At 37.5% G+C, this 23,098-nt stretch overlaps 1 protein-coding gene across 1 annotated transcript in view; it reads right to left on the bottom strand.

Annotated features, from left to right (window-relative positions):
- Positions 1 to 10,419, bottom strand: part of LOC107040153 — a 29,611-nt gene extending 19,192 nt beyond the window's left edge. Inside the window, exons 1-2 of the mRNA XM_015260100.1 lie at positions 10,313 to 10,419; positions 896 to 973 (exon numbers count right to left, since the gene is read on the bottom strand). Of these exons, the coding sequence (XP_015115586.1) occupies positions 896 to 973; positions 10,313 to 10,369 (135 nt within the window). The 5' untranslated portion in view covers positions 10,370 to 10,419. The remainder of the gene's footprint in view (positions 1 to 895; positions 974 to 10,312) is intronic.
- Positions 10,420 to 23,098: the final 12,679 nt, after the last annotated feature.

Here is a 23,098-nt window from a genome sequence, read left to right on the forward strand (position 1 = left end):
AGAGCAGTTGGTTAAAAGAGCAGCAGAGGCACACCGCTACATTCCGCATGGAATTCGAGAAATCCAAAACCTTAGAGGGTAGTAAGCCCTACAACAAAGAATCCACTCCAGGAAAATACGGTTCTGTAGGCGAAGGTCGATATAAATATTGAAGATTGCAAAAATATAACAAGAAAAATATATATATAAAAACAAATTCTATGCATTTTTTAGTTTTTTTTTCAAAATACCTTCCCTTGATGGGGGATAATTCCATAAGGACCATGAGCGCTTCTATTGTATTCAAAATTTCCCGCATCTTGAGGCTGAGCCAACCCATGCATAGCTGAAACCCCCACCTCCGAGCGACCTCCCTCACTAGCACAACACGCAAAACATCCCCCCCCCCTTCCCGCACACCACTCGCCCACATTTGATTTCAATGGGGCCTATGCATACTTACCACTGCCGCGACAACGCATGACTTTCCTTCTCCCACTCTCATTGCCTGGCCAGCACTCGGCAAGAATATCCCCCCCCTGCCCACCCGCCCCTCCTGCCCTGCACACCCCTCGCCCACATTTGATTTCAATGGGGCCTATGCATACTACTAATGATATTTAAAAAATAATAAATTCCTCCTTTCGGACCGGGAAGTAAATTATTGGATTCTAGACGCAAATTGAGTCATGAAGAATTGCAAGATAAATAAAAAAAAAAGTAAATATTTTGTAATTCAAAGAAGACGTCGAAATCTATGACCTTTTTTCTTCTAGCTGGCACACTATTCTATAATGAAATTTATCGATTTCTGGTGAAATTAGAAGATTTTTACCTTTGCTGACACTAAATGGATCCATTCTGTGTCCCTACTTTCCTACTCAATTTAATTTCAATCATAAAATAATGAAATTACCTTACAAAGTGTGGCGATTTCTTCATTAGTGCACCAAGCTTCCGGTGGTATTCCCCGGCATGAAGACAATGCATAAATCTGAAATAGGATATACTCGGGTAGAACTTTTGTCGGGGTACGCTAATATATCAACGGGTCCCGATCAGACTTCGGTCTGGTAATCCTGAGGGCGGATACCCTGATGAGCACATTATTGGGAGATTACAAGGGTAGCAGCATGATAAGTAAGAAAGGGTAAACCGCATCGAAAAATCGTCAGGTCATCTTCGGTTGCCCCCAATGAAAATAATTTCGAATCAAATAGGGTAAACCTACTCAGGAAATGATCATGTCGTCGCCGGGTTCTCCTGATAAAGGAACGCTATGAAGAATATCAAGTTTGACAGGGTATTTTATATGATGGCATGATCGAGTCATTGTCAGGTGCCTCTGATTTTCAAACTCCCTTTCGAGGTAAATGAACCATTCATTACATTGAAATTAGTTACAAAATTGATCCGGTTTTGAATTATGTATCATCGAATCACAAAAGTTATTTTATAAATCTTTTTCAAAACTACTACTTTTGACATTTCGTGATTATTTTAATGATCATTCAATTCGGTTTTCAATGCAATTGTTATCAATGTTTTTTTATCAACTATGGAAAATGTCATCGATTTTTATTGGAGGTCCCTATTATCCTCTTCATCGCGTAGTTGCGTGAGGTTACAGTAAGGATCCGATCGGGTTCACCTCATAATGACGCGACCTTCCTGTGGGGCGTATCCTGCACCTCAGTTGAACCCAATTAAATTTCTACTCGGGTATGGATGTTTTCAACAATTAGTGGTATGATTTGCTAGCTTCAAGATTTTGATTTTGTTGACGTATATAAGAAGTATGATTTTCTTACTATTAACACGACCCAAAAATAATGTGTTAGTTCTTTTTAAGTTTTATTACACTCACTACGTCAATTTCTATGTTTTTTTCAGTTTTTGACAAAATTTTTTGTTTTTATTGTCATCTAAAATTTCCCGTTCTTTCAGTCGAACATGGTTTCAACTTGCTTACATCATAAAAAATGAAGTAAAAATTCCAAAAACGTTGAAAAATGGGCTTGTACTCCTTACCTCCACCTCGATTGCAGATTTTTTTTACTTAAAGTGACTGTTTAGACGAAACATGTTAAAAAATCAGAGTGGGTTCTCACTCCGTTCTAGCCAAAAATAATTTTTTGTTAGATCTGTTTTGAACATTCTTTCAATTATTCTGTTTTTGAATTTTTTTCATTTGAAAATTAAGTATTTTCAATACAAGTAATTTTACTGCAGGACAACGCGCGGCCACACCCAGCAAAAGTAACCCTGAAAGTTATCTCCATGTTGGGCTGGAAAATTCTCCCACATGCGGTGAATTCTCCAGACTTTGCGCCTTACTATCACCTTTTTCAGGCACTACAACATCACATGGTGGATACCCAGCTCCAATCTCCTGAAGAAGTCCGGCAGAGCATTGATGACTTCATCCTGTCAAAACCACGATCTTTTTTTTCGAGCCGGAATCCGACAATTGCCCGATAGATGGGAGAAATGCGTGCAAAGTGACGATGATTATTTTCAAGATTAGATCTGTATTCATTTATTTATGAATAAATGTCAAAATTATCGAAAAGAGGCCGAGAATTAAGTGATACACCTAATAATGTTTCTTAAGAACAGTTACTTCGAGTGAAAAAATGGAAAAATTTATAATCGAAGTGGGGAAGAGGGGGACAAGACGCAATTTTTAACTTTAGTGGCAATTTCGAGGGATGGTTGATGCAGTGGGCTAATTGAACTATTCCTCATACGAAAGGACGGAAAATTTCCGTCAGAAACATTAAAAACAAAAAAAAATTACCTTTGCTGAAACCAAAAATTTCATTAAACTTACAAGCATCAGTCTATTATGTTGGATACATATTGATATTGAATGAACCTGGGTTAAACTCTGGCGAAATCCTGACTAAACCTTGATTAAACACTGGCCGAAACCGAATTGGGGTCTTAATTGGGTTTGACTATAGAATAATTTGAAAGAACGAAATGATATAGTGATACAAATGATAATTCATTAGCATTAATAACTGCAGTCATTTTCCAAGAATGCAATTCGACCCTTGCAAATAAAACAAGAGTACTTCATTTTTATTTTTAAAACAAGGGTATCTCAGAATTTCTGAATAAACAAAGATATCTCAGAATTACGTGTAAAACTCATTTATCTCAATTTTCCGGAGATAACTCATGTAACTGAGACGAAATCAAGGAAGACTTATCTCGTTAATTCTAATTAAATACTGTGCATGTGGTACTCATTTTAATATGAATCCCCACAGAGTTCAGCATTTTTTTTATTTTTCTCTCATTCCTCAAACATCCCGATACTCCCATACAATTCAAATACATGTGGGATACGTATTTTAAGTGAATGAGTGTTAGTGGGGAAAAACAGTGAAGGGAAAACGCCATGAGGGCAGGTGGGAAAAAGCCTGATGGAATATTTTGGGAAAGCCGAGGATTAAGCCATAAAATGACAGTGCGGGCCCGAGTTCTATAGCCGCGACGGGTCAACGGGGAAATACGCCGGAGTGTCTGTCCATCGGGGAAGTACCCGGCGGAATTGAGAGACCGGGGGTCAGATTGTAAAATAATAAAGGGAGGTTTGGGCCTGAGTATAATTTCGTGAGTGAATAGAATGAGTGAATAGTAGAGTGAGAAAGATTGAGTGGAAAATAGAATGAGAAGGAATGAGTGTGAACGTGAGTGAGAAAGACGAGGATAACAGAGGACACTTTTAGCATTTAAGGACGAGCAAATGATTAGGGGAGTTAGTTGTTAGCCGGAGTTCGTAGTGTCGGGTTAAGACTTGTATATGGGCCATTCCGCCAAATATCGGCGGAACCAGATTTCCTCAAAATTTTTGACAATTTTTTTTTTGCTTCTTCTGAATTCTTATGTATATAAAAGAAGATTTTTCAACGCGTAAGGCTCAATTAGAGGCCGTCTGCAAGATTACGAGTTTTAGACTTGAAATTTTTCGCTCTTATAGAACGTATTAAAAGATGCTAAGAAAAAAAAATCAAAATATAGTTTTTGATCGGAAATTTTCTGAATTTTCCGAAAATGATGTTCATTTTCTCCCTCCACCCCTCCTGCATCGTGAAAATCGAAAAAGAAACCTCTAAACGTCATTTTTGGCAAATTCGCCATTTTTTGTTCAAATCTGATATTTTATCTCAACAATTCCGAGAATTTCCGATCAAAATCATATTTGAAACTTGTTCGCTCCTATGATGCTCATCTGCAGAAAAATGATTCTAAAAAAGCGAATATTCAAAAAATAATAATATTGTAGGAAGAAGACAATATTTCCATAGAAGATGATGATATTATAGAAAATAGAGAATGTTTCCATGAAATATGGTCTTGGTTCTATGATATTTATAATTTTTCGAATATTCATTTTTTTTCTGTTATTTTTCTTTACTTGAGCATTATAGAAGCGAACAAGTTTCAAATATGATTTTGATCGGAAATTTTCTAAATTTTTCAAAGAAAAATATTAGATTTAAAAAAAATGGCGGATTTGCCAAAAATGAGGTTTAAAGGTTTCTTTTTTGATTTTCACGATGGAGAAGGGACGGGGGGAGAAAATGAACATCATTTCCGGAAAATTCAGAAAATTTCCGATCAAAAACTATGTTTTGATTTTTTTTCTAAGCATTTCTACGAACGTTCAATTCGATTGAACAATTTTCGCGTAAAATCGTTAAACCTTGCGCAGCCCTTCCAATTAAAAGACGGGACCTTTCCTAGTCGAGAAATCTTTTTTTCTATACACAAGTAGTACAAAGAAGCAAAAAAAAAAGTATCGAAAATTTTGAGGCCAGATTTCCGCCGATATTTGGCGGAATGGCCCATATTTATGTACTTGAACATTTAACTTTCTTTTCTATGAATAAATCGTATCATATCTTTTATTAAAATTACTGTCATGAATCCTACAAAATTGGGGGCTCAACCGGGATCGCGTCAGTATTAAAATTATTAAATGGATATGATAGAGTTGGTGACGTAATGTCGTAAAGTGAAGTTAAACAGTGACGGTGTTGGACAACGAGTGATAGGCAGACGGCCAATAGACGAAAATATCACTCAGAGAGCAACACTCTTTGTGAAGCAGAGATGACTAACGAAGAAACTTCCGTCAGTGTCGATCATGTTGCAGATATGGAGGTTGAAGAGCTGAGACAACGATTAGAAGGGATCGGTCGGTCTATTAAAGGAACCAAAGCGGTGCTAGCCGAAAGACTCCGGAAAGCATTGACGAAAAATGCTACAGAGGTGATGGATAAGGAGCCAGCAAGTGACGATGACGAAAGCGAAGACGAAGACGTGGAGAAAGAGCTGAACGTAGTCGAAATGCGTACAGCTGAGCTGAAAGCCGCATTGCGAAGTCGTGGACTTAAAGTGACGGGAAAAAAGGCAGAGCTTCGTATAAGACTGCAAAGAGCTCTAGATAAAGAGTCGAGCGATGAAGAAAATTCGAGCAGCGAAGAAGAAGATGGAGACAATTTAACACGACGAAGAAATGTGGGCCACAGACGTCGAGTGACAGAGACAGGACCAGCGCTAACCTTCAAAGATGTTCGTGAGTCCATGGAATCGTTCAGTGGTGATTCTGGTGAAAATATCAACCGCTGGCTGAAATCTTTCGAGGAGACTGCAGAAATGTGCAAGTGGTCGGACGCTCATCGAGTGATTTACGCAACAACATTATTGAAGGGATCGGCAAAAGTGGTTGCTAATTTCGAGACTAAAGTGACAACATGGCGTGGCTTGAAGAAGACGCTAGTGAAAGAATTTGCGCAAACAATGAACAGTAAGCAAGTGCATAAAAAGTTGGCACCCGCTGAAAAGAAAAGAGACGAATCTTATCAAGCTTACATTTATCGTATGTTGGAAATGGCGAGTCATTCTAATATAGAGACGGAGTCAATTATGCAGTACATAGTGGACGGAGTAAAAGACGACGAGGCGAATAAATCAGTGTTGTACGGTGCAAAGACAATCAAAGAGTTACGGGAGAAATTTCAGTTTTACAAAATGCAGAAAAATAACAACGGTAAATACAAATCACAATTTAAAGGCACAGTGAATGACAAATCGAGGAAGCCAGTGATAGATAACAAAAACATTGTTTTAATTGTGGCGTGAAGAATCACATCGGCAGAGACTGTCCAGAGAAGGACAGAGGGCCAAGGTGTTTTAATTGCGAAGGTTATGGTCATATTTCTATTGCATGTCCCCAGAAAAAAAGGAGTGACGTGGAGACAATGAAAGTAAAGGCGAAGGCAAGAGTTGATGCATTAAAATCTGCCGACAAAAAAACATACAAAGAAGTGGACATCATGGGACAAAAGGTAAAGACCGTCATCGACTCAGGTAGTGACCTGCACCTAGCACGCGCTAGCCTGTTTGTGCGTTTGGGTGCGCCGCCCCTCCAGCCAAAGAAGATTCCGTTTGATGGTGTGGGTGCACCCAATATGAGTACACTGGGCCGATTTAGGACTCAGGTAGTAATTGATGGATTAAACTTCGAGTTTAATATCAATGTGATTCCTGACGAATATATCGGGCATGACTTTTTAATTGGAGGAGAATTATCAGACTACGCTGAGGTTCGGTTCAAGAACCGTGCTGAAAGATGGACATTATGAGTTTTTGAACGTGCCGTTCGGTTTGTGCAATTCACCCGCCGTGTTTCAGAGATTCGTCAGAGCCGTATTTAAGAAGTTGATTAATAATGCAGTCGTTGACATATCTCGATGATTTAATCATTCCCGCGTAGTCTGAAGTAGAAGCCTTAAAAAAGTTGAAGGAAGTGCTAGAGACCGCAATGAAGTTCGAACTAATTATCAATTGGAAAAAGTGTAAGGTATTAGTGAGACGTGTGGAGTACCTAGGGTATATCGTGGAGCATGGGCAAATCCGCCCCTCTGAGGAAAAAACGCGTGCTGTTAAAAATTTCCCGAAGCCGAAAACAGTCAAACAAGTGCAGAGTTTTTTGGGTCTTACGGGTCATTTTCGTAAATTTATTCCGCGATATGCAGTGCAAGCGCGTCCGCTATCGAATCTGTTGCGCGATGGTGTAAAGTTCCAGTTTGGGCCAGAACAAGAGGCGGCATTCGAGAAGCTGAAAGAAGCATTGGTCCAGAAGCCGATCTTGAAGCTATATCGATAGACGGCCGAAACGGAGCTTCATACAGATGCCTGTAAGGGAGGACTAGGTGCTGCCATAATGCAAAAGGACTCTGAGGACGGGAAATTTCACCCGGTATACTTTGCCAGCTGGAAAACGTCGCCGGTGGAAGAGAGGTATATTAGTTACGAATTGGAGATTTTGGCTATCGTTAAGCCGTTGAAAAAATTCCGGGTATACCTGCTAGGGATTGATTTTAAAATAGTGACGGATTGTCAGGCATTTGTCCAAACAATGAAGAAAAAGGACATTTGTTTGCTGGAACAATACCGATACACAATGGAGCACAGGCCAGGTACATCGATGCGTCGTGTGGACGCACTGAGCCGCAACCCCGTCCAAGTGTTATACCTGCAGGAGGGCCGAGGCGGATTAATTGAACGAATCCAAAAGGCGCAGCGAGAAGATCCAGAGGTATTGAAAATAATTGAAGCAGCACGGAAGAAATCTAGCGATGATTTTAAATTGACTTCTCAAGATATTTTATATCGAGAGTTTGCCGGGGATGAATTATTGATTGTGCCGAGAAGTATGCAGTACGAGGTGATTAGAGCAGCACACGAACAAGGTCATTTTGGATGGAGTAAGACGGAGCATTTATTAAAGCAGCAGTTTTGGTTTCCAAACATGAAACAACGAGTGCAGAAAGTAATTGACAGTTGCGTGAGGTGCATCTTATCGGAGAAAAAGCACGGAAAAGCTGAAGGCTTTTTAAATGTTATTGAGAAGGGAGATACACCACTACATACGTATCACGTGGACTACCTGGGGCCAATGCTATCGACGCGGAAGAGCTATTGTCACATATTTGCAGTAGTGGACGCATTCACTAAGTTTGTATAGCTCTATCCTACTCGATCTACGACAGCTGAGGAGGTAATTAAGAGGCTGAAAATGCAGGCAATAATATTCGGCAACCCACGAAGAATTATTTCTGACCGCGGAGCAGCATTTACTTCAAGGGCGTTCCAGGATTATTGTGAGGAAGAAACGATTGAACATGTGTTGGTGACGACTGGAGTACCGAGGGGTAATGGGCAGGTAGAAAGGGTCAACCGGAAAATTATACCTGTTTTGACGAAATTGTCAATGCCCAAGCCCCTAGAATGGTATAAGCACGTGGATAAGGTTCAGCAGATGATTAATTCAACATTGAATCGGAGCATCGGGATAACGCCGTTTGAATTGCTCATTGGAACAAAAATGAAGTTAAAGAACGACATTGAACTTCGACGATTGATTGATGAGGAGATAATTGCGATATTTGATGCAAACCGCACGAGATTGAGGGAAGAGGCACGAGAAAAATTATTGAAGGTACAAGAAAAAAACAAGCAGACCTTTAATAAAAAGAGGAAGGTGCCGAGAATCTACCAGCCAAATGATCTTGTGGCTATTAAAAGGACGCAGTTTGGACCAGGACTGAAGGTACATACGCCTTACCTGGGTTCTCACAAAATTACGAAAGTGCTGAGGAACAATTGCTATTTGGTGGAGAAGATTGGGGAAAACGAGGGACCCAATCGAACGAGTTCAGCGGCCGACTACATAAAACCATGGGCGGAAGCAGTCGATTTTCTAATTGATGAAGACGACGACGATGCAGAGCCCGTTCCGGATGAAGCAGAGAAGAATTGCATCGTGGACGATACTTGAATTAAGGGCGGCCGGTTGTGGGATACATATTTTAAGTGAATGAGTGTTAGTGGGGAAAAACATAGTGAAGGGAAAACGCCATGAGGGGAGGTGGGAAAAGGCCTGATGGAATATTTTGGGAAAGCCGAGGATTAAGCCATAAAATGACAGTGCGGGCCCGAGTTCTATAGCCGCGACGGGTCAATGGGGAAATACGCCGGAGTGTCTGTCCATCGGGGAAGTACACGGCGGAATTGAGAGACCGGGGGTCAGATTATAAAATAATAAAGTGAGGTTTGGGCCTGAGTGTAATTTCGTGAGTGAATAGAATGAGTGAATAGTAGAGTGAGAAAGATTGAGTGGAAAATAGAATGAGAAGGAATGAGTGTGAACGTGAGTGAGAAAGACGAGGATAATAGACGACACTTTTAGCATTTAAGGACGAGCAAATGATTAGGGGAGTTAGTTGTTAGCCGCAGTTCGTAGTGTCGGGTTAAGACTTGTATATTTATGTACTTGAACATTTAACTTTCTTTTCTATGAATAAATCGTATCATATCTTTTATTAAAATTACTGTCATGAATCCTACATACATGCTGCTATCAAAAGCATAAAAACGTAAGAGTTTGAAAATTAATTCCATGTGGCACGTGCCGATCAAGATGTCAAAACCTATACAGCGGTTACTCCCTAACATTTCGGTTCCCTAACATTTCAGTCGAAGAAGTTGACTTCCCCCACCATCGACAACGTGAAAGTGGTTGGGTAAATTTGTGGGTCCCGCTGCGCGATGAGGCTGCGCAGTAAAATTACTCTGGGCATGTGAGAGTAAAACAGGCAGATTCTTTCTCTCTGCTTATCTCTTGCCCAGTTCCGGCTCCAACGAACGAGTATGAGGGTTTCCAGAACATTTAATTCCTTGAATTCTGGTCCGAGAGGCTGAAATGTTAAGGAGTAACCACTGTACCTTCGATATTTTCGAATTATTACATGCACGTAAGTCCTGGCTACTCTCACTCTCTCAATTTCTTGTTCCTGTATCTTTATTTTTATTCCGAATCATTAAATCCCATATATACCGTTCCAAAACTCCACTACACTTGTTTCAGGAGATGATTTCAATTTTCCTATTGATGAATTCTGAATTGATGGTCTACCCACTTATTTCTCCCGTTGAATCCTTGATGCGATCACTCCACTTGTCCCTCCCATTCATTTCATTAATTTCCTGGCATGAATCTCTCAACATATTATAAATTCATGATATGCCAACTAAATCGGTTAAACACTAATTAATCAGCGTTCGTGAAATGCTTTTTTTCTGATTTCGTTTGAGTTAGACGAGTTTTCCCCGGAAAACTCAGATTAGTTTTATAGGGAATTCTGAAATACCCTTGTTTTAAAAATAAAAATGAAATCCCCTTGTTAAATTAGGAAGTGTCGAATTATTCATTTGTTTTGATCTTTATAATTATTTGTATTGAGATATTCACCTGCGATATTACACAAAAAATTGTGAAGACCAGACACAAAAAAGATGACGTGTTCATTTTTAAATGTTAAACAATAGGATTTTATGTACGTTTTGACACTGGTGATGCACTTGAGCTATTGTCATTCTGTGTTCTGGAAAGTACATATTTATGTGTAGATATTCAGTATCTTGGTACTATTTATCGAATTACTAAGGTCGAACTCCGTAGACTCTCATAAAGATAATTTTTTAACCATAAAAAATAGTTGAGGAATGAGACGTAACCCGTTCAATCATTGGACGATCGCATTGGCAATGAGATTTCAATAGTACAAAGTTCTAAAGATAAAGACAATTTCAATTTCTTTATTGTTGATCATATATGTGACATTTTGAGATACACTCACTCAGAAAAAAAAATACTTTTGACAAGAAAAAATAATACAAGAAAATATTCTCTTCAACTTCTAGAATTATTAAATCTCCTGGTAAATAATTTTGTGCGCACACTGAGAGAAAGTCTTTCAACAGGATGAGATTCTTTTGCGTTACATCTAGAATTTAATGGATTGTGAGAATTCACACTTTCCCGATCTGATCACTCATCATCACCAACTGTGAAATTCTTGTTTCGATTGCCTGACGAAGGCTTTCACTTATCAATTTTAAAGTATATAGAAAATTGATTTCAAGTGTTGTGCTTTTTGCGCAAGATTTTATGTAATCAAAGTCCCGATGAAAAACAGATTCTAGAAATAACGCAAACAACATCAATTTATGGCAAGGGCATCATTCCTAATCTTGAGAATGTTGAAAAATTCTCTCGAGACAAGAGAATCTCATCCTGTTGGAAAACTTCTTTCTCTCACAATCAGTCTGAGAACTAAATTTTTCATCAGAAGATTTCACGAATTTTAAAATCGTCAAGAGAATATTTTCTTGTATCAAGTCAACCTTCTTTGTAAAAAGTTGTTTTTTCTTTCAGTATAGACTAATTAGATTACAACATAAAAACAAATATGATGGAAAGTTCTATGATGAAGTAGATTTAAAATGAGATTATCAAAACATGGAAAATGTATGAGTGTGAGTTTATTTATATAGATAAAGGTTCAATTGAAGCTCGTATTATATAATCGTGATATTAACAGAAACACTGTTAGAAATTTTTCGAAATTTCATGGAAGATATTATAGTAAATCTCATGAGAGTGGCATTGAATCGAATTTAGGGAACAAATGGGAGTGAAATAGAAATTTTACAACTTAATTGCATTTTCAGTGGAACATGAATATTCTGAAACAAAATGACGTGAATTTTCAATTTTTCCCTGAATCTTCCAGATTTTTTTGAATTTTCATAGAATAATTGAACTGAAAAATCAAGTATTTTATTGAGTTCCAGATTATTTGATTTTTCAATGACAAGATATTTTCAAATTTCAGCGAAACTTGAACACGATTAAAATTTCCGGAATTTGGCACGGAGAATTCAGACGAAAATTTTTAACAGTGAATTGTTAATAATGCCACTGGGAAGTTGTGTTTCTCGCTTGCCCACATTACTGCATGTTTCTACTTATTAATAAGAAATTTTTGTTACAGACCGCGAGATCACGGTCCTGCTATTTTTACTCGTAAATTTCAGTCTTCACAAAACGTAATTAGTAAGGATAACCTTTGTTTATTCTATAAATAAACTTTATTTTTGTCACAATGAACTTCATCATCTTCATCTTTCATTACTAAAATTGAGTTTGTTTCGCAAAGGCACGACGTTTTTCCTTCGCAAGTACTTTTCGCAAGCAATCGAATCCAGAACATTTATTCAAATCTGCTGTGTTCGGAGTTTGAAGAATGATCTTCCCATAAACTTCAATGGAATCCGGCGGTAATGGTACATCTTGTTCTGGCCACACGTACTCTTGACAGTAATCAACGACCTGAAATAATTATATGTTAATTATGCAAATGTTATCGATTTATCTTTATCAGGACAGATGCAACGAGAAGAAAATCGATAAGTAGCAAAAACTGTAATCCTTGATGCGTGCTATAACGTAAATTGTGGAGAAAATCTGCTACAACTGAATGAAAATTTCATTGAATCAGAATTATACCAAGCACTATTTCGAAGAAAAGTAAATACTTTTCAAAATAATGTATATATCCTTGCCTAGTCCATTTACGTGCGTCGAAAAATCCAACCAAAATTAATTTTTCAAGTAAAAAATGAAAATCCTATTTTCCCCTAAAACTCTCATAAGTTGATGAAAAATTGGACAAATCAAGTATCATTTTGAAGCTTATTTAATAAGTTTTGCAGTGAGTACACTACATGCATGGTACATACAAGAGGAAGAAGGAATTGGGTATAGAAAGCAAGGAAAGAAGCTTGGTAACGTTCACGGATATTTCTAGATTGGATATTGGATGAACAGAAATATGGGAATTGGTCGGGAGTTATTAGTTTGATCCGTAATGAGTAACACCTACTCCAGCCCACACGCAATGGGAGCGAGCGAAGCGAGCGACCAACACTTTAATCGAATTCCAACCCACCCGCAGTAGGAGTGAGCGAAGCGAGCGACCAACACCCTAATCGAATTTCAACCCACCCGCAGTAAGAGTGAGCGAAGCGAGCGACCATCAACCCTGTCGAATATTCAAGATAGTGTGATTAATACCTATGCCCCTTTTAGAATAGGAATGCTGCAATTTCTAGAATTATTGTGTTTTTCCCCCAGCATTTTTGTACAAATTCCAAAGTAATCTATAGTAGATTCCTGTTCTCATATAATGAGTTGAATGTTGCTCTTACATTACATATTTGAGCCGTGAATATACTATTGCACCAACTGTCCACTGCTATGTCGGTACACTCGAGGTCATGGATCTGAAATGCACAATTAATAATAAACAGTTGATAGATGACGTAGAATACCGAGTAGAAGTTTCCTCGGATTGCTTCGATGCATCATTGCAATCTGATCAGGCTTAGGGTACCTGACATCAGGTGTACCAGACCGATGTCGGGTTCCAGGAATTTTCCAGAATCAAAGTTGGCAGATCTTCGGAAGACGATTTTTTTGTTTTCAGAAGATTGTCCAGTAATTTTTTTTTCTGTCAAAAATTGACAAGATGTAGAAGGATGTGCCTAAAGCCAACTGAAATTATTCCGATGATGAATTGAAAATCATGGTAGTAGTTTCAACCTCTACGTTTGGGTTTTGTGTCTCTCTCTTGACCCTTCATTATCAATCCACATCTATCTTCATATTTTAGAATTAGAATATGCACGGCTGGTCACTTAAAGCGCCCAGAGTCACCTAAATCATACGATCTTTTGTAACATCCGCCTTAGTTTCGGTCAGTCACACAGCCCCAGCCCTGTGTTTCTCACTAGGCTAATAAGGCTGGTGACAGCCGCTTGTTGTAAGTCCTCTAGTTCCAGGAAAACCTGGCCCCAGATTTTATAGCGACGGAGTGCTAATAGGGGGCATTCACATAAAATGTGGATGACGCCCTCCTTATCGCCTCCGCACAGTCTAGTCTGCATCCCAGCTAATAGCCTGACTAGAGTAGCCGAGGCTGCTTCGCTGTGATGCAAATTTATCTGTACAATGTGCACCCGGCTTGCAGCCATAATGATGACTACTTTCCTGGTACCTCTATGTACCCTTCTTCTGACTTTCACCACGGTTTTTCGCAAGCAGCTTGACAGTTGCTTTTTGAATTCCGCAGTGCAGTCTGAAGTTGCAGGCTTTCAGAACAGAGAGTGGTCGGTCGTCTATCAGCGCAACGAAGTGGGCACTTTTCGCGTCGCTGCTCTTACTGCCCCGAGCGACAACCCACTCTCTGGCCTGCAGTCCTGCATTCTCTTTCTCAAGGAAGCACAGTGCTTCTTTCACGTGTACCATAACCCTGTGCTTCTTGGGAAGCTCCGAGGCTGCGACCACACGTACAGTAAGCCCAGCTATTTTGTTTTCGGGGAAAAGGCTTTTCAGCCAATTTCCTGTTTCCTCATCAGTGCAGTACACCATTGCCACACCTTCTCTTTCCCAGACACCGTCGAAGGTGAGTGCTTTCACCCCGTCATGTAACGCCAGAATGGCTTCCTTCAGGAGTTTCTTCACCTCCGTTACCTCTTCAGTGCCCAGTTTCTTATCCGGATATGACTCCGGCATAACTGCAAACTTGAATGAGCTCGCAGTATTCTGAGCATATGTGCCCTGATCCTGCGTTCTCATTCTCTTTTCTTTCGGTCTGCCTGATGGGCTTGGCGTGGTACGCTCCAATGGAAGGCGAATTCCACTAGGGCGCCCGTGTTCGTGCTGATAACCTTACTCTGTCTTAGGTCCCAGAATACTCTGGTTCTGTTGGGAGCTTCCCAAACTCTCTTACAAAGAGGCAGACTTCTATTGCTGGGTGGGCATTAAGCCATGTCGGTAGGTCACTGAGCCAGTTGATGATGGGGCCCCCACGTGCCTCGAACGCCTTCATAGTTACCACCGCCTCTTTGGATATATTTACTCTCGCAGCCCTACATGTTAGTATGTGTGGCAGCGTTTCTTCCTCCTCTTTACACACTCTACAGCTAGGGTCTTTGAATCCCTTGTTCAGGCTTTTGCCGATGCTTCCGCATTTTATCCTCGCCTACTCTTTGATTGCCACTGGTAGTATTTTTTTCTTCCAGTATTCTCGGAAGAATATTGTATTTCCTCTATGAAATGAAAAATCAGTAGGAGGACCAACGTCGTAGCGCGGATCAGAAGATGTAGGATTAGATGAATATTAGATAGTGAGTTGAAAAACTCCGGGCCAATAATTTCCGCATTACTCATTTCGTTTCCATTCAACGGACTGAAAATGATTCAGAAGAAGTGGAGGGGGTAGTTACTTCCTCTGTACTATAGAGTCTATAGATACGCAGTAGCTTTCAGCCAGATGTTTTGTACAGTCGGCGTCAAAACTTGTTATAGATGTTATTGCTGGAATTGTTGAATCAACTAGATAATTCAAGTGTCATAATTTCTTCTACGAAAGATGCACATTTCAAACGCTTTTGTTTGATGATTATTGTAGCACTAATAGCAGTGTAAAAATAATTCTCGTATATTGATGTAACTTTTTTTGTATGTTAGTACTGAAGTTGTTGCATTAACGAAATAATTCAACTGTCAACCCAGCACTTATGAACCTTTTCCAGTTGCTATATCCGGGTTAAAAAAATTCGTCTTTTGAAAATTTTTGGAAAACCATTTGAAAGTTATTTCGAAAGATTATTCGAAAGATCTATTCTGTGTCGCAGAAAGATTATTCAGAACATAAAAATTTGTCTTCAAAAAATCTTTCGAAAACAATGAGAAAGATTCTTGTAAAATCAAATCAAAGGGAGATTCTATTAACATTTAATTCTTTTGAATAAATTTAGTTATCAGCTGTATTAATTTCAAATCAATGCTCTTATTATTTTAAAATACCCAAACAATCATTCGATAGTAAATATAAATTGTTTTTTCATTTTCTTTTTCATTCGATTTTGATTTGATAATTAATCATGATTTCTTTCAAATTGAAATATTTAACAATAGCGCGAACAGAACTGCTGAGACGGGCAGGGTAATTATTTGAAATGGAACTACACGGCGCTCACTTGAACCGACTGATAAATCATATCGTCCCGAATATTTAATAAATAGAAAAGTCAATAGCAAAGTAATTTATAAATTGAGATTATCACTAAATTAAATTAACAAATCAATCCGAATAATTTAATTAATCTGAACAATTTAATTGATGATAAATACAGAAATGTAATTTTGGTTCCGTTTAACGTCACAAAACTGGTCAAGTACCTTTTTTTTCTGTCGACCACAATTCTATCAAAGGAATTCGCTCAAAATTTAATGCCTCTCTATTTACCACAGAAAAATTGAACAAAAAAATCTTAAAGCAATCAAACCCTATAAAACTGCTCAGTTCCTAACCCCTTTTAATTACCTCAATCTCACGGAAATTCCGTCGATTGATTTATCGCACATTTCAAAATTCAAGATAATGAATCGCCCATTAAATACGAAAATAGCCGCATAAAGTCATTCCAAGACCTGAAAAATTAGTCTTAATACAACTGCAAGTTCATTCTATATGAAAAAATGTACTTTTCTTATTTCTATCTCCTCATGATTTTCCATCTAAATATTTCAATTATCTCCAGTGAGATAAAAAATGTAAAGTATAAAAACTTGCTAAAAAAACTTGACAAATATGACATAGTTTATCCTAAAGTTCTAAACGAGAGTGAAGTAATCCATCGTCTGAGGAGATCATTTTTAGATCATACAGAACCACCGGAATCTAAGGAAAAAATTAATGTCAATGTCTTTTACATAAGTGTGAACAATTTAACGGTAGAAGCTAGGAAGAATGAGGACGTGATGGTGCCCGGAAATTTCGAATCTCACTGGATCAAGACGGGAGAGAGGAAAGTATCTGTTGAAGATGGTCTGCAGCTCCAGAAGTGCTTAGCTGTCTATGGAAGTGTAAGAGAAGTTGTGGGGTCCAGTGTCGCCCTCACCATCTGTGAAAAGGAAGTTTTCGGGCTTTTGACGCTCGGGGGAATCCCCCATTTCATTCAACCAATCGATGATGACCGCCACGTGCTGTATGAAACGAAACTACCGGAGAAATTATCGTCGATGATGAAAAGGCATCGCGGGAGCAATAAAATCCATAAATCAAGTGCAGGTATTTATTCTGGATAGCTCTATTTGTTACGGTTATGGGGTCATAAATAACCTTGGAATTCATTTTTACAGAGTTGTGTTAGATACTAATTGAAATAGCCATAAATTATTGAGGATTCCAAGTCATAGAATATGGCTAATAAAATAGGAATTGAAACTTTTCAATGAATAAACATTTTCTTTGGAATAATTTTTGAGTTGGAAATGAGGAGAAAATTTGGAGAAACAATAATAACAACTTTTGTTATTTGGCAATTACATTTATTTTTCCAAATTTTCCCCTTATTTCCGATTGAATATTTACGAACATGGAGATGAACATTAGTGTTGATTGCAATAATTTTCACTTCTATCTCTTGAAAATATTAGAAATGGAACAAAATTGTAGGGATTCTTCGGCAATCCACCTTTTTTTCAAGGTCTCCAAAAAATCAGTACTTTTATACTCATTGAAAGTACGCTCTATGAATTTTTTCAGATTTTCTTAAGCTTTCGTGATAGAGATGCGTAGATCTGAAGAATTTTCTTCAATAATTGGATACAAGCCCGAACGTACGCTACAGCGCGCTGTAATTGTAGTAATCATAATTCAAAATCTCAAAATTAAAATAATCATGAATTGAATTTGCCGCCTCAGACTACTGGAACCAATGAGGAATAAGCGTGAAGACTTGCGAGGTATCGATAGTTATCGACTTTAAGTGTATGTTCACTTTTCCTTCTCTCCTCTCAGCCAAAAACGGTCCAATAAGTGTATGTTCTTTTTAGGATAGGATCTGCGGAAATTGACCTCAGAGGAAAAAAAGTTTGGGACAACAAAATCAAGTTTTTACCTGAATTTTTCAAATAAATTCATCGATGGAAATGGAAGTAAGACGTGCGTAGACCTTATAGAGCAACAATCGTGATCAGTAATTTTTACCTTTGTCATAATTTCTAACATTTAGTTTGATCTGCGATGTTACACAAAATCATGAAAAAAAAAATTATATTCTGCCCGTTAACCGTTTGATGTGGTGAGAGCTAGAAGCTTTCATATTGAAGTGCGATTCTTCCTCTCAAGAAAGTTCGGCGGGAAAATTAAAAATTTTTGGATGCCCTTGGGTGACATCAAAGATTGGGCCAAAATGTGACTGTAATATCACGGATTCAAAAACTGCGTGTGATAATTTTTTTCGAAGCCTACGTACGTGCCATCTCCATTCGATTCCACGACTTTTCTTTCCTGAGAAAATTTCACCGACCTCTTCCGAAACTTGATACATTTCGGCAAAATCCTTCATAAATTAAAGAGAAACAAAGCTGGCTTAAACCAGTAAGATATTCAATGTAATCATTCTCATTTTAGGAGTAATTTATTTTATTTATTGGTTATGTTACACCCATACACTGAGGATTGCTCTTGAAGAAAATTTAATATTGAATAATCTCTTATTTATTTTCTAAGTAATATTAATTTCGGGAGTTGGAAGGAAATTGGAAGAGGAAAAAATTAGTGCTAACATAAGTTTTTGAGATCGTCATGTCAGGGAAATTTTGGCGGAAAAGAAAAAACGCACCCCTCCATTTTCTTCGACAAACCTTGACTTTGAATCCTTCTATCACCTGAATGTTGAAAAACATTACTGATGCTTAAAGTAGCTCTACCCTTACGGTAAATTCAAAGACTATTGAAAACTGCAAAAAAATGCAGAAAACTCTATTAGATTCGGAATTCTAATTTTTTTCTCAATTTAATTGTCGTTTTGGTTTTTCAAAGAAGAAATGTTTAAAAATCAGGATTTAACCCAGTGTCTTATGTGAAAATCAACATTTCCATTGTAATCAAAGATTAAAATCTGATTTTTTTTTCATTAGATGTGAAAAAATCAAGAATTTTTTTGACAACTCATGAAAAATAATCCACCGTTTTTCAAACAAGTTTTATTATTCATTTATAAGAGGGAAATGTTTGAAAAAATATCAATATTTTGCGAAATGTAATTTAGATAATACTGACTGGATATGAATTTTTTCAAATGTTTTCCATGCAATTTAGTTGAAAAATTTAAAAACTGAAAATATCCAAAAGTACAGCGTAGCCCGGCCGAAGGGTAGAGCTACTTAAAAAAAAAATGAAATAATTCACATAGAGTTCTTGCAGTAAGTATGAAGGTACATATTTGTTTTCAGATTTTTCATAGACTTTGAACAAATAGGTGGCCGGATTCACCAAGAATCCGTCATTTGAGAATAATCACCTAGCAATAAATAATTCAACTAGTATTCCATCATTATTAATCATGAACTTATCGATTAGGAAAGCTATATAAAATAATATTTATATTTGATTTCTACGAGATTCGATCCAGAAAATCTCGCGTTTCAAATTTCATTCCTATTTTGAGTTCAAAAATTTATCAAAATTTGCATTCTTTATTCACTAGACATCGCGAATGATGATAAAAATATCGGAAACAAGTCTGCCGACTTGCAAACATCTTCGGTGGAGCCATCTCTGTGCTCAAATACTACCGGTAGCCATCAGTTGGTGCATGGAAACGAAACACTGGGGTACAACAGTACTTATCACTTGAGTGAACGTTGCAGAAATCGACATAAACGGGCATTGACCATTTGCGATACAAGGGAGAAGATAAAGATGTTTAGGGATGTTGCCGGCATGGATTACCTAGATATGGTAGATCCGTCATCAACCATTGAGCGACCGGAAATTCCAGGTAGTTAACAAAACAACATTAAATGTCTAATTCCCGGAAAATTCTAAAGAAAGAATTCCTTTTTTTGGGATTGTTCATTTATTTTTGAAATAAATGACGTTATGAAAAAATTTAGATATTGTAGTGATGCGTGCAGAAAAGTGCGTTTTTTTTCACTGGTATCATAAAAACCTTTTTTGTTGAAAACAAAATTTTCCAAGATATATGAAAAATTTACTGTTTTGTGTTGTTCTATTATTGCCATGGCATCACAGCTGAATGATTTCTCATCAATTTCATACTTTTCTTATGCTTTCCAGCGCATGAGAATCCATTCCTTGGGTATAAGCCTCCTGGCTACGGACTCCATCGTTCTATGAGTGAGTAAAATACGAATAAAAATCAGTAAGATATTTTTTCAAATTAAAAACAAGTGTGATTAAATTGCATTTGAAGTATAACTCAACGAAATGTAGAATCGTTTCCGCTAAAAGTCAAATAAATTTGATGTTATTCTAGTAATTCGGGCATTTTTTTCTGGGGGTAAGCCTCTTCAGAGTTTATCGAATAAACCAAGAGTATTTTTTAGGCGCAATGGCCATCTTATTTTCCGAACATTTTTTCGAGAAAACAATTTTCGAAAAAATGAAATTTAACACATTGTGTCCATCAGAGCAGTATACTCCCACCCTCACTACAAAAACCAGGTGCCTGACAGCTATATGAATTTAAGATGTCAGATGGTAAAAAATGTCTGAATCTTCAAAAGTGTCTGAAAATCGAACTAATGTTTGAAAATTTCAACAACCATTTCTGTCTGAAAATAACGGTAGACATTTTTTGTGTCTGAAAAATTTCAGGTATTTATTTTCAGATATTTTCTGTGTCTGAAATTTAGTTATTTATGAGCGATTGAAACATTTCACTATTAAGATATCTCACCTGATTCAGGCGGCAAAGTCCATTCAAACATTAATTTTTAAGATATTTCTCATGTCTCAAAAGTTGACTCATCTACTGCAAAAACTAGGTGTCTGACAACCATCTGAATTTAAGATGGTAGATGACGAAAAACGCCTGAATTTTTAAAAGTGCCTGAAAATCTAACTGATGTCTGAAAGTTTCAAACACCGCTTGTGTCTAAACTGAGGTCTGTATCTTAATTTCAGACATCTTGATGCAATTGATCAATCCAATAGTTCTTATTTTTGAAACGATTTCCGTATACATAACCGTATATGACTCTATTCGTTATACCTTCTAGTTTATTTGCGACATTACAAAACATAAGTTTCCGGACAGATAAATGCAAACAATGAAATTAAAAGGGTCTTGATTGGTACGACGGCCATATTAGGTGGTTTAAATCCGCGCCTTCCTGACGTCTGGCAAGGGTCCGTTCAACTTACTACTCGGATCGAATTTATGCGATTATATGGAATACATGTACAGTGTGGCCGTGTGATCATTACAAGGTAGACCAACGAGAGTCATGTGTGAATTTGAATAAAATATTGTTCAGATTATTAATTGAAGAAATTCCCGAAATAATGCACACAAAAAAACCTAAACGTAAATTACATTTCGCTAAGCATAAATTACATTTTGATCAAAGTTATTTACACTAAACATCAATATGATGTCTGGTGACTTTTTTCCGTCATGAAAATCGCTATTTCGGCTTTAAAAAAGCGTTTTTTACGTTCATCAAAACGAATTACGTCTAAATAAAGCGTCTTTTACGTTTATGAAAACGTAATTTACGATTAACAAATCGTAAATTATGATCTTGATAAACGTATTGTACGATTTTCTTAAGCATAATTTACGAAGAAGAACAACGTGTTTTGTGTTTGAAATAGCTTTCCTTCCATACGAGATCCTATGCATTACATTAGCTTCAATTTCAAGCGTAAAACACAGTTCAGAAAGCGTAAAAGACGACTTCTTAAACGTAATTTACGTATAGGTTTTTATGTGTGTCTATTCAACACTGAAAAATCCAAAAAAGTTCGGCGATGGCAAGATTTTTGATAGAACTGAAATCTTGCTTGAAAAAAAAGTAGCTAACATGAACTAAGTACATACTGTTTGGTTTGAAATTCACGTGCTTTCCAGAAGTCTGGCAACAATCTACTCAAGTGACTATTGGGGCGTTCCATACTACTTCAATCAAATCGAAAGAATTTTTTTTTCAAACTCCCAGAAAAATTGAATGTGTTGTCGATTCATCTCATGCATGCCTTGGGTGGTTATTTTAATAAAAGTACAAGAAAAATGTTTGAACTTAGGGAGAATCAAAATTTTTAAGTTAAGCCGTGTGAGTTATTTAAAAAAATGATAACTCGTTAAATATGAATTTTATCAAAACAGTGCAAACAAACTTATTTATTCTAAACAGGTGTACGTTTCGGGGAAACATCAAGACTCAAAAAAGTTGCATTTATAGTGAAATAATCAATAACCAAATTAAAGCATTGATAACAAATCATCAGGGCGTGGTGCGACAAATTAAAAAAATATATGCTTTAGGGTAGAAGAATCTCCGATGCAATTAGCGTTCTATAATCTCCAGTAGTTCCCAAGATATTATGTTTTTTATGAAGCTGTGTCATTGGGAGGTTTTCCCCGATACACGCTAAATTAGGGAAACGCGCTGAGTGAATCATACCCAATGGGTTCTCAGCGTGGTCCTTTCACGAACTTCAATCAGCAACAAATTTCCGGAGATTACAAAACAGGTACTCCTGATTTCACATTACTTATTGGCAATGAAATGATTCTGGAAAATGTCAATGGACAGTCAACTGGTGTATAAGACGGGGCATCTCCTGTGGTGTGGCTGGCGCCACAGGTGACCCGCCTTATGCGACATGACCAAGACAACCGATATTGACAGCAAAATTTTACGTTTTATGACTCATGTAGTGGTGGCGTCATACAGCTTAGGTTTCAATTAGTGCAATGTACGTACAAAGGGAGGAGTACACGGAGGGCCCCTTGGAGATAGCCCAACGTCAAGCAGGTATACGTAATTTGTCGATGGTTGAATCATTGATTGGCTGAAACAAAATGTGACCGATTATTCAATTAGCCAATGAAATATGATTTATCCTCATCTAAAGCGCATAAATGCAGATCGCTCAAATTATCTAGTACATTTGTCGATGGGAAATCGTGACAAGTACCTAAAACCAAACAACTACTTGAGCTGTATCAAATCATTCCTCGCTGTAAGCATTGTTGCAATTGACTCGAGAAGAAAAGTCAGTCGTCAGAGTGAATGATGTGGTTCGTGTGCTATTTCCGGAAGGAATAGGTGATTTCAAGTTCATTTGCAGTTTTTGTCACATATGAT

This window comes from Diachasma alloeum, unplaced genomic scaffold (genome assembly GCF_001412515.2).
Source record: "Diachasma alloeum isolate Michigan unplaced genomic scaffold, Dall2.0 Dall_scaffold_00323, whole genome shotgun sequence".
Classification (NCBI taxonomy): Eukaryota; Metazoa; Arthropoda; class Insecta; order Hymenoptera; family Braconidae; genus Diachasma; species Diachasma alloeum.